Source organism: Anomaloglossus baeobatrachus, chromosome 1 (assembly GCF_048569485.1).
Source record: "Anomaloglossus baeobatrachus isolate aAnoBae1 chromosome 1, aAnoBae1.hap1, whole genome shotgun sequence".
In the NCBI taxonomy this organism is placed as follows: domain Eukaryota; kingdom Metazoa; phylum Chordata; class Amphibia; order Anura; family Aromobatidae; genus Anomaloglossus; species Anomaloglossus baeobatrachus.
Window position 1 is genome coordinate 923496166 of NC_134353.1, and position 13070 is coordinate 923509235.

A 13070-nucleotide genomic window follows, 5' to 3' on the forward strand; every position below is an offset into this window, starting at 1 on the left:
GTGTGTCTTGGACTATTTTTATAACCTAACCCTGCTTTACTCTTCTCCACAACTTTATCCCTGACCTGTCTGGTGTGTTCCTTGGTTTTCATGTTGCTGTTTGTTACCTAATTTTCTCAAACAAACCTCTGAGGTCTTCACAGAGAAGCTGTAGTTATACTGAGAAAAAAAATTACAGATGGGTGGAATCAATTTACTAATTAGCAGACTTCTAGAGGCAATTGGTCACTCAGTATTATATTTAGGGGTCTTAGTCAACAGGGGGCTGAATACAAACGCACTCCACAATTTTCAGATTTATATTTTTAAAATATTTAGAAAATCACGTAATTTCCTTTACATCTCATAGATACTTGCTAATGTTGGTATATCACATAAAATCCCAATAAAATACATTTAAAAGGGACCTTGTCACCAGATTTGGCGACTATAAGCTACACAACTGAGCTCTTATATACATCATTCCAGAATACTGTATATAAGAGCCCAGGTCGCTCTGTATAACATAATAAACATTTTTATAATACTCACCTAGGGGGGTGGTCCGGTCCGATGGGTGTCACTGCTCTCCGGTCTGGCTCCTCCTCTCTACTGCGATCTCAGTCCTCCTTCTACCCAGCCCAGTGTGGGTGACGTGTCCTACGTAATCCACACAGGCCGACATTGCACTCCTGCACAGGCGTACTTTGATCTGCGCTTCTGAGGGAAGATCAAAGTACTGTAATGCGCATGCACAAGGAAAGGTTAAAGACTGCCTGTGCATGCGCACTACAATACTTTGATCTGCCCTGAGTAGGGCAGATCAAAGTGCACCTGCGCAGGACCTCAATGTCGGCCAGGGTGGATGACGTAGGACAACTCATGCACATGGGCCTCAGAAGAAGGGGGACGGCGATTGCCGCAGAAAAGAGGCGTCGGACTGGAGAGAGGAGGCGCTGGACTGGAGAGCAGCGACTCCCATCAGACTAGATCGCCCCTTAGGTGAGTATAAATGTGTTTTTATGTTCTACTACACAGTGGCCTGGGCTCTTATATACAGATTATGGAATGCTGTATAGAAGAGCTCACTGGTGGTGGCCGCAGCTTATGGGGGACAACAGGTTCCCTTTAAGGTTGTGGATATAACATGAAAAAATGTGGCAAAGTTCACGGGGTATGAATACTTTTTCAAGGCACTGTGTGTCACAGATAATTCGGTAAGTGTTCCATACACATTTTGTTGGAGACCCGGTGATTACTTGTCATGCCCATGTTAACTACAGCTTAAATGACAACCTAATATGGCTTATCTTTCACAGGACTTGTACCTAGAGATATCATATATACAATTAATATCCTAAAAGGCTTATACATAATCCCCATGGAGTCGCTATAGTTCTGATTCACCCAATGAAACGATACTTACGGGCAAGTGTAAACTTTGCGGAGGCCTTTGTGTTTGATGCGATTGTGTCGGCATAGACTGTGGGATGAACTGAAAGACTTGTCACACTGCCGGCACGGGTGTTTCTTCATGTGCTACGGAAGAGGAAGACACCAACATAAACCCATCATGGACAGAGGAACAATGCAAATACATGGCACAAATGGTAATAAAAAGTTTGAATACCATGACCCTAGGGTATTTTATTCATTCCTAGGAAGGTTGTGTGACCAGCCATTACAGGAATATGGCAGCCATGGTTTGCGGCATGGGTGGCAGTCAATAAATGAGTCAGGTCTTTACCTCTCTTCTGTATGGATAAACACAGGGCAGTCCAATGGAGAAGAGATTCTCACCTTCTTACACTAAACTCATATGCAGGGTTGTGGGAACAACTCATATTATATATAAATGTAAAGCATAACGCAATGTATTGTCGTTCTATTGATGATCTCCTTTTTCTCTTTCTCGACTATGAAGTGGCCAGTAATCAGGAAATTATGGAAGCGGCCGGTAATATGGACTATGAAAGTGCTCGATAATCAGGACTATGGAGGTGCCCAGTAATCAGGACTATGAAAAGGCCCAGTAATCAGGACTATGAAAGGGACCTTCTTCAACAAAGCAATTGTCACTAGAAATCAGGACAGTGACCTGTAATCAGGATTATAGAAATGCCCAGTAATCAGGACCATGAAAGGGCCCAGTAATCAGGACCATGAAAGGGCCCAGTAATCAGGACCATGAAAGGGCCCAGTAATCAGGACCATGAAAGGGCCCAGTAATCAGGACCATGAAAGGGCCCGGTAATCAGGACCATGAAAGGGCCCGGTAATCAGGACCATGAAAGGGCTCGGTAATCAGGACTATGAAAGTGGCCAGTAATAAGGACTATGAAAGGGCCCGGTAATCAGGACTATGAAAGGGACCTTCTTCAACAAAGCAATTGTCACTAGAAATCAGGACAGTGACCTGTAATCAGGATTATAGAAATGCCCAGTAATCAGGACCATGAAAGGGCCCGGTAATCAGGACCATGAAAGGGCCCGGAAAGCAGGACTATGGAGATGCCCAGTAATCAGGACTATGAGAGGGCCCGGTAATCAGGACTATGAAAGGGCCCGGTAAGCAGGACTATGGACATGAGTAGTAATCAGGACTATGGAAGTGCCCAATAATCAGGATTATAGAAATGCCCAGTAATCAGGACTATGAAAGGGCCCGGTAATCAGGACTATGAAAGGGCTTGTTAATCAGGTCTATGAAAGGGCCTGGCAATCAGGACAATGAAAGGGCCCGGCAATCAGGACAATTAAAGGGCCCGGCAATCAGGACAATTAAAGGGCCCGGCAATCAGGACAATTAAAGGGCCCGGCAATCAGGACAATTAAAGGGCCCGGCAACCAGGACAATGAAAGGGCCCGGCAACCAGGACAATGAAAGGGCCCGGCAATCAGGACTATGAAAGGGCTGAATCCTTCTCTCTCCTGACCAACTGTCCTGCTGTCCTGGGAGTCGGGAAGCCCACGTAGACTGATTGCTTATCCCACCAAAATTTGGGGGTTCGGCTGAGTGTAGTCGAATATCCATGAAGGCCATAAGAAGCTGATACAAACACAAGGTCTAATCAATAAATCCCTGACAAGTGACCCAGGAAAAACTTCAACCCAACACACTTTTCTCAAGACATTACCAATTCTATTTTGTTATGACATTGGCACATCTTGGAGAGTGACCTTATAGTAAAGGAACGTCTTCCCCCCAAGAAAAATCTACATCACCTATTGGCCCTAAAATATTTGTGAAAAAATAGACTCCAAAGAAAGGGGTTGTCACAGTCATCTCCCTGTTTTTGGAGACCAGTGACAGTTCAGGACTGGCGTCTTATCTCCATCTGGCTCGCTACATTGAAATATTGTTTAGTTTCTCTTTGTACTGAAGAAGTTAATCTCACTTTTGCAGCTAGCAGCTTTTCCGGCAGTTCCTAGCTGAGTGTTTAAGCTGCAGCTGCTTTGTAGCCATGCCCCTTCAGGTTTAAGTAGAGGTGTTTCCTAGCATTCCTTGCTGAAGATTCACACTCATTCTCTGGCTGCCTTGGAGGAAGAATCTGCTATGGAGTTTTTCCTGTACTCAGGCTGTATCCTTTTCTGTTGCTATTATTTATTTGTCAGATTTGTATGCCGCCCTTCTCCTGAGACTCGGAGAGGCTCACATATATTTGGCAACATTGTTCCATTGGGGCTCACAATCTAAATTCCCCAACGGTATGTCTTTTGGAGTGTGGGAGGAAACCGGAGTACCCGGAGGAAACCCACGCAAACATGGGGAGAACATACAAACTCCTTGCAGATGTTGTCCTTGGTGGGAATTGAACCCAGGACGCCAGCGCTGCAAGGCTGCAGTGCTAACCACTGAGCCACCGTGCTCCACCAGTTTGTCTTACCTTACCTGGTGTCTTGTTAGTGCAGCGGTAGGTCTAGTGAACCTCACCTGCCCATCACTAGCCAGGGCATCTATAGGGTCTTCAAATGGTCTCAGCTTCCGGCTCGGCGACAGTTGCGGAGACTGGCGAGGAGAGTAGGGACAGCTGCAGGTGAGGATGGGAGGTGGCCATCCACCCCTCTCACTAGCTCTAGGGCCCCCCACTGTTATTGTGTCCCCTTTTTTGTGTGCCAGATGCACGTAGGTCTGAACTCCCCACCACACTTGTCATGTCCTGTCACGCTTGCCGGGTATATGTTCCACATTATAGTAAAAGGTTATAGGTACAAGAGTATCAAATGCTGCAAGCACAGCCTACACCGAGCCAACATAGTTCTTTACTCATTGTACTTTGGGGCCCAATCTCTGAGCCTAGATATGAAAATGAAAAATGCAAAACTGATTGCTCAATGGAAATCCACAAATTGGCTCATTTTGCTTTAGTTACAGTGACTTTACAGAAGTGGCGGCTTCTATTATACATTGTTCTATATGACCCCTCTTCTATCCTCAGCTGAACTGCTTTTCTTGTTTTTTTACTTGCCACCTTCCATTTTTAAGCCCCAGTAGGGGTCCTGCGATGGAGGATTGGTTCCTTCAGACGGTACTTTATGCGTCTCGTTAAATTCTGTTCTCGTCTGGCCTCGTAAGATGTAGGTCAGAGTCTACCTTCTTCCCTCAGGCTTCTTTATACACTATAAACCCCTTGCCACCCTCTGAGAATCACACCGCTTTCCTACGTTTTGTACTTTTGGACTAGAAACGGCGGCACGGCGGTACTTTGCTTACAAGCCGCGAGTCTGCGACTGAAGTCTGTCTGTGGAACGAGAGACTTGGAAGACATCTTCTAAGACTTTGCTTTGTAGCCGGGTGGTGAGCTCATGTCTCACCTCTCTCTTTCTCGTCGGCACTTAGATCTCTATTGGATTTTACTCGGCTTTTAGATGGTGAATAAAGGTATTTCATAAAAGATTAAGAAGCACTTTAGCGCTGCAGCTGTTATATCCTGCGCGATATCTCTAAACTCGCAGGGCTACATGTAAATCCTTTAAGTTTTATTTACTTCTTTTTTTTTTCTTTTTTTTAGCAAATTTATTTCTGCTCCTTTGGTTATTAACACCAACGATTCTGAATCCTCTTTCGGAAAAATCCATAAGATTTTAATTTTAACGCTACAGTTTACCATTTGGGACCCTTCTGGAGTATACTAGAGGCTTGCGAAAAAAAAATAGCAATTTCTTTAAGTGGTTGTCCAAGACTTTCATATTGATGGGTTAATCTTAGGATAGGCCATTAATAATAATAATAATAATAATAATAATAATAATAATAATAATAATATTTATTCATTTATATAGCACTATTATTAATTCCGCAGCGCTTTATATACAGTTAGGTCCAGAAATATTTGGACAGTGACACAAGTTTTGTTATTTTAGCGGTTTACAAAAACATGTTCAGAAATACAATTATATATATAATATGGGCTGAAAGTGCACACTCCCAGCTGCAATATGAGAGTTTTCACATCCAAATCAGAGAAAGGGTTTAGGAATCATAGCTCTGTAATGCATAGCCTCCTCTTTTTCAAGGGACCAAAAGTAATTGGACAAGGGACTCTAAGGGCTGAAATTTACTCTGAAGGCGTCTCCCTCGTTCAGCTGTAATCAATGAAGTAGTTAAAAGGTCTGGGGTTGATTACAGGTGTGTGGTTTTGCATTTGGAAGCTGTTGCTGTGACCAGACAACATGCGGTCTAAGGAACTCTCAATTGAGGTGAAGCAGAACATCCTGAGGCTGAAAAAAAGAAAAAATCCATCAGAGAGATAGCAGACATGCTTGGAGTAGCAAAATCAACAGTCGGGTCCATTCTGAGAAAAAAGGAATTGACTGGTGAGCTTGGGAACTCAAAAAGGCCTAGACGTCCACGGATGACAACAGTGGTGGATGATCGCCGCATACTTTCTTTGGTGAAGAAGAACCCGTTCACAACATCAACTGAAGTCCAGAACACTCTCAGTGAAGTAGGTGTATCTGTCTCTAAGTCAACAGTAAAGAGAAGACTCCATGAAAGTAAATACAAAGGGTTCACATCTAGATGCAAACCATTCATCAATTCCAAAAATAGACAGGCCAGAGTTAAATTTGCTGAAAAACACCTCATGAAGCCAGCTCAGTTCTGGAAAAGTATTCTATGGACAGATGAGACAAAGATCAACCTGTACCAGAATGATGGTAAGAAAAAAGTTTGGAGAGGAAAGGGAATGGCACATGATCCAAGGCACACCACATCCTCTGTAAAACATGGTGGAGGCAACGTGATGGCATGGGCATGCATGGCTTTCAATGGCACTGGGTCACTTGTGTTTATTGATGACATAACAGCAGACAAGAGTAGCCGGATGAATTCTGAAGTGTTCCAGGATATACTTTCAGCCCAGATTCAGCCAAATGCCGCAAAGTTGATCGGACGGCACTTCATAGTACAGATGGACAATGACCCCAAGCATACAGCCAAAGCTACCCTGGAGTTCATGAGTGCAAAAAAGTGGAACATTCTGCAATGGCCAAGCCAATCACCAGATCTTAACCCAATTGAGCATGCATTTCACTTGCTCAAATCCAGACTTAAGACGGAAAGACCCACAAACAAGCAAGACCTGAAGGCTGCGGCTGTAAAGGCCTGGCAAAGCATTAAGAAGGATGAAACCCAGCGTTTGGTGATGTCCATGGGTTCCAGACTTAAGGCAGTGATTGCCTCCAAAGGATTCGCAACAAAATATTGAAAATAAAAATATTTTGTTTGGGTTTGGTTTATTTGTCCAATTACTTTTGACCTCCTAAAATGTGGAGTGTTTGTAAAGAAATGTGTACAATTCCTACAATTTCTATCAGATATTTTTGTTCAAACCTTCAAATTAAACGTTACAATCTGCACTTGAATTCTGTTGTAGAGGTTTCATTTCAAATCCAATGTGGTGGCATGCAGAGCCCAACTCGAGAAAATTGTGTCACTGTCCAAATATTTCTGGACCTAACTGTATGTGAACGCTGGCATGCTGATAGACAGGATCCTGCTTGCTCTACTGAGCATGCCCAGAAACCAGCCTCGGGTGATCAGTCTCTCTCCCCCTCTCTCTCTCCCCCTCCCTCTCTCCCCCGCCCCCTCTCTCCCTCCCTCCCCCTCTCTCCCTCCCTCCCCTTCCCTCTCTCTCCACTCTCCCCGGCCTGAGAGCGGAGGACACTCGTAACCAAGGTAAATATTGGGTAACCGCGGGCTTAGTTACCCGATGTTTACCTTGGTTACGTGTGCAGGGAGCAGGCAGCCCTGCTCCTAGCAGCCGCAGACGCTCGTAACCAAGGCATCGGGTATCCAAGCAAGTTACCCGATGTTTACCTTGGTTATGAGCCTCCGCAGCTGTCAGATGTCGGCTCCTAGTCTTTCACGTTCAGTTCCCCTCACTCCCGATCACATGACTCCAATGCCCGCCCATAAACTTAAAGTGACAGGATCCTGCAAAATACTCACTCAGACAGCGTTGGTGATGAAGAACAGAATCTGACAATAAGGTAAACCAAGTCTCTGGGTGCCACTGCAGGAGTGTGCATACCTTATCTCCCCATAGTGATGTTTTTTTAGGTTTTTGCACCCAGTTCAGACTTAGAATGGTGTTCCAAACGTTATTCCTTATTGGTTAGTAGTTTTTCGTTTGTGAACCCTCCCCAACCACACCTATTGCCAATCCATATCATACGCATAAATAGCCTGGGTCTCAGCTTCCCATACACGGTAAGTTTTTTAACTGCATGAGAGGACACACACAAGCTAGGGACCCCAACGTAGAGAAATACTTTGGCGTAGTGTTGGGGCTCTATTGCATTGATCAATTCAGTAGCTAAATTTCTCTTGATTCATATGTTCATGGCAGTAATGCAGATTCCATTTTTCACATTTTCACTCTTACATATAGCTATTGGATTTTTCAAGTCAGTATTCACACAGCAGTTTCTGCTATTTCATGTATTCCCCTTACATAGTCACTAGTGTGCATACCTTATCTCCCCATACTGCAGGAGGGCCGTCCGGGTATCCGTCTCCTACAGTACTGCCTGATGGTCTGGAGCCTGCCCCCGTGCACAAATTTAGAAGTGTTCAGTTGGCCCGTAGGCATAAAGCTGTCCGGGCCCCCTTCCTACTATTGGTAGAGGTGCTTTGCTATCAAGAGCTCACGCTTGGGATTTCAGTGGACTGCTTGGGTTGGAAAGCCCTATCCCCCTTGTTGCACTAGTGCCCCTGATCTTTGAGCTTCGTGGGGACAGTCCATAAAGTCACTATCCTCCACAGGTTAATTGCCGGGTTGCTTGTAGCTACTCCCTGACCTAGGGTCCAGTACCCCGCCATGTTTTCGGTCCCGGACCGGCTATTGAACTCGAGTTGCTGACTGTCCTCCAAGACTAGGTCCAGGCACCCAGTCCCAATATCCCGCGACTGGGTCGCCGACTCTTCCGGGTCCAGACCACCGTCTGCAACCCAACCTTTTACTCAGCTTCCCCGGGAGCTCCAACCCCCAGTTTCCTCTCCCTTTGAGAGCTACTACTTCCCTTCCTCTCACTACTTTGTCACCTCCCACCAGTCTGCCTGACCCCTAGGTGGGCCCTATTCCAGCTCAGCAGCCTACTGGTGTGTCTGACACGGTGTGGTGTAAGGTGTGATTGGGATTTTTGGATGCTGATCGAGGCAGTACTATAGGTTTGGAACCCAGAACCATGGGGGTTGGAGTCCTGCACTAAGGATAATATTAACGAGCGTGCAGTACCCTGTGACGACCTGACTAGTCCAGGGGCGTGACATCTGTCCTCGGCAGCTTTTAAAGTATGTTTTCTTCTGCAATGCCACAGTGTTTCAGAATCAAACATACCTGGCTGAAACCCTACAGTCAGTACCTGATACATGATGCTCACGGATAGGGCCACATATATCAGCCGTCAGGTTCCCTTTAAAAAAAAACCTGAAAATGATGAATCAGGCCCTAAAGTCAGCCATCAACTGTCTCAATCCTTTATGCTTCCCTATACAGCTAAAAAAAAAAAATGATGCCAACATATAAGAGCCAGATGAATGCCAAATGGACACTCAGTTGTCCTCTCTCTTGTGAATGGTGGCCCATGTTTAGTGAATGTATCGGAAGCCTTCCTGGTGCCAAATCACTCGAGATGGTGTGAAAAGAGTCCAAGGTGTGAATACTCACCTCTAGGACCCTTAGATAATATTGGGCATTTTCTCACCCTGCTGGGAATGGAGAGGAGGCCACACATACCTGGTTATTTCCATACATTTCTATGGGAGTTCCTATGTTAGCCACCACTGTAGCGAAAGGATTACAAAGCGCCAGTTTTCTCTTCACTGTTATATTTCTCTGTGGCTCCTTTGGATAATATCCTAAAATGAAACAGGGGATCCGATGCTACTAATTAAAGAGGTGGTTCACTACTCTGCTTTTGTGACCAAATCCCTGTAAACTGATAGGGAAGGCTTTTTCTAAATACCTTGTGTTGCCAAATCAACCTCTGAGCGGCGCTATTGCAATCCGCTCATTGCTATCACGTGATCCCCTGGGTTCTGTGACCACTGGGATCCGGTGATGTCACATCAACTTCCAGTTGACCTGACATCAGCGCGGCTGACCCGAGTCTTCCTGAGTGACTGAATTGTAGGCGGTGTTTTACCTCTCGTCACAGCCCAGTATCGCTCCTGCTTGCGGTGCTCCGCAGGGAAAGAGAGCGCGCACGACATACTGCGCTGTGACGCTGGGCTGTGGATGCGCACACAGCCCAGTCACTCATGGAGACTGTTTCTGGCCACGGTGATGTCAGGTCAACTGGAAGTTGACATGACATCACCGGATCTCAAAGGTCACGGAGCCCGCGGGTCACTTCATGGGGATCACCGGACCGCAATAGCGCCGCTCAGAGGCACAATTGGCTGAACAAGGTATTTAGAAAAGCCTCTCCTATTAGTTTTACATAGATGTGGCCACTACTGCAGAGTAGTGAACCATCCCTTTAACCTTGGGTTGCATTACACTGCACCCAATGGGGCCGGTGAGCCTTGTGTGTAACGGACGGGCTCCATCTTTTTCAATGCAAGAGTCCTACTTTGCCGCATTTTTCCTCTTAATAGAAGAGACCCCCTTTCTGGTAACCCCTTGTGTCTAATAAGGAGTATAGAGAAAAGTTTCTGTGATAAAGGCGCCTTGTTGATAGCGAAGTTGTGTAGTTTGTGACACCGGTGACGGCCGGGCACATTAGAGAAGTACTAATATGACAGCTCTTCCCTTTTTTTTCCCCGCCTTGAAAGATTTATGAGGAAGATGTTTTGTAGAACGCAGGAAGGAGCGAGCGCGGTGCACGCCTGTCACATCCAGGAATGCCGCTTTATTGCTCTGTGTGCTGGTTTGTGTTCTTCGCATCTAATTTACGCGAGGAAGACAAGAGTGGTGAGCGGAGCGCGGATCAAAGCTTTACTCCAAAGTCAGAATATACGGTGCTCCGGTATAATTTATTAAAGAATAAGATTAAAGGGGAACTCGTCCTACACTGCTGACAACTCTGGTTGAGGTCCAGAGGTTTAGCGCTGCATTTCTACTTTATGGGGAATGTTTGGAGACTTCTTTCATGCCATTCCAGTCCTTTTTGCTTTTATGGTTGGGTTCCATGATGTCACTAAAATAAGTGATGGCACACCAGGTTGCATTTGAGTGATGGGAAGAGCGAGAAGACCCTGTAGGCTTCTCCAGGGTTATTAAATCGGTGAGACCCTTCTTTGTTTTCCCTGCGATACCATGTTCCTGGCCAACCAGATACACAAGTATCTACAGCTAGTCCTTGCATAGCACTAAGCCATAGCAGGAGGCCAGGGGTGCGGTCCTTCGATTTTCAAGATTAATGGGTTTCAGAGATCAGACTCCCACCTGACTGATCAGTGACTGTGACAACTCAGCGTTTGGCCACTTGTGACAAGGTGAAATGTTGTTAATTTGGCCATATGTAGGTTTCCTTTGTTTATTAAATCAAAAGAAGTTAGCTATTGTCTCAAGTCAGACTCATCGGAGCCTTATTGTCTGATGTGGCATTGCCTTAGCTCTTCTGACTACATAATTCAGAGGAAAATTATGCAGTCGGATTGAACTAGTGAACAATTAAAGAGCAGCCATCTCCACCAATGCTGTAAGAGAACTGTGGGGCATAAAAGGGCCTTACATCTGTCACCAGTGAGTTATTATACATGACCTCAGCTGAGAAGCTTCGGTTCCAGATGGGGAATCAAAGAACTGCTTTACTTTGGATACTTTACATGACCTCAGCTTAGGATCTACGGTTCCAGCCGAAGGTTCACAGAACTGCTTTACTTGGGATACTCTACATGACCTCAGCTTAGGATCTACGGTTCCAGAGGAAGGTTCACAGAACTGCTTTACTTGGGATACTCTACATGACCTCAGCTTAGGATCTACGGTTCCAGCCGAAGGTTCACAGAACTGCTTTACTTGGGATACTCTACATGACCTCAGCTTAGAATCTACGGTGCCAGCTGAAGGTTCACAGAACTGCTTCACTTTAGATATTATACATTACCTTAGCTTAGGATCTACGGTTGCAGCTGAAGGTTCACAGAACTGCTTAACTGCTCGATCACTGTGCCCACAAATTTGCTTGGAGAACCGAGGGTGGTAAAAACTCAGTTGCCTGGCTACATATCTTTCTGTGCTCAAATCAGCTTCCTAAGCTTGCTGCTATCTCCTCTCAGTGGGTGCCTGCCAAAAGCAGGGTGCTGCTGGCTTGGATAGTTGTCCCTGGAAGCCCCAAAGTCATGAAGATTCTAATCCCTGGTGGACCAGTGGAAGGGTTACACTCTGTTGCTTGTACCATCTTGTGTTTTGCTGGGAATGTGCGATATGTTTTGCCTGTTGGTGAACCAATAAAGTCTTACCAATGTATGATTTCCTCACCCTATCTGGTCTGCCTATTGTTTTGCCCACAGGGAAGCAGTGCAGGCAGTCAGTGAGATGAGCCCTAGTCTGTGCGGTCTTTATGAAGACAGCCAGGCCAGCGGATGAGAGCCCGCACTGACAAACGAGTCTTCCCAGTGGCTATACCTTTTTAAACAGTTGGCATGATGATATTTTAAGTTCTACATTTCCTATGCTCCTTAAAACTAAAAAATATGGGGGCTTTACAGAGAAAGTCCAAATTGGTCCCCCAGCTACCATTAAAAAGCCCCCTGGGTTATCGCTATCACATATTGGGAGCCCAATGGGGGTGACAGAACTTCTCCCTCTGTTTAACCACTTAAAATGGTCGCTTTTCACTGTGGATAGCTAAAGGGATAAACTGATGCATCAGTCAGTCAATGGGGGACGTGTGCTGTGCAAAACAGTCAGCACCCACTGAGAATGGAGCAGGCCGAACATGTGAGCCCATTTTGTACAAATCCTATTGATTTCTGCAGGACATATACTGCAAATGTCGGGAGATTTGGGCAAACGCCAGGCAGAGGATGGGTCGGTTGGCATCATGTCCCCTTCAGCTCACAGGCCTAAATAGCACAATGCGACGGGACGTTTTTGCCTCCATACTAGACTGCCTTAGAACTCAACAGCCGTAACATTGGTTCACCTTGTACTATCATTCTCTGTTATCAGCTATTCCAAGCTGGGGATCGAGTAACGGGAGGACCCTATGACCACTACTGGAGCTCATGGATGAGGACGGTTGACAATATGTAGGCATAGTGTCAGGAGCTTGATCTCCAGGCTGAAGAGGTGGCTCTTACCTTCCCATGCTCCTTCTTCATGTGTGATATATATAATTCTCGCTGGTTGAACAGCTGATCGCAGTTCCAGCAGGTCCAGCCGGGTTTTGCACTTTTTTTGACCACTTGGTTGGTCTTCTTTTCTAGAACAGTGGCTTTCTTTTCCGGTTTCTCAGTCCCATTCACAGGCTTAATTTCTTCCTTGATGGGGCTGTTGGAGTTCTGGGTGGTGGGTTTGGTGCTTAGAGGTAAATTAGTTCCAATTTTCGGAGGACCCTCCACGCTCTTCAGTGTCCCGTGCATAGACTGCAAGGCAAATGAAGCCAGGGTTAGAAGTTATAACAGCAGGAATTCT

General features: G+C 45.7%; 1 protein-coding gene across 3 annotated transcripts in view; it reads right to left on the reverse strand.

Annotated features, from left to right (window-relative positions):
- The window catches only part of ZNF532 (zinc finger protein 532), a 101104-nt gene that overhangs the window by 15625 nt on the left and 72409 nt on the right, over positions 1 to 13070 (reverse strand). For all 3 annotated transcript variants that reach the window (XM_075327942.1, XM_075327947.1, XM_075327935.1), the window contains exons 8-9: positions 12737 to 13021; positions 1406 to 1518 (exon numbers count right to left, since the gene is read on the reverse strand). In XM_075327942.1, coding sequence (XP_075184057.1) covers positions 1406 to 1518; positions 12737 to 13021 — 398 coding nt within the window. The remainder of the gene's footprint in view (positions 1 to 1405; positions 1519 to 12736; positions 13022 to 13070) is intronic.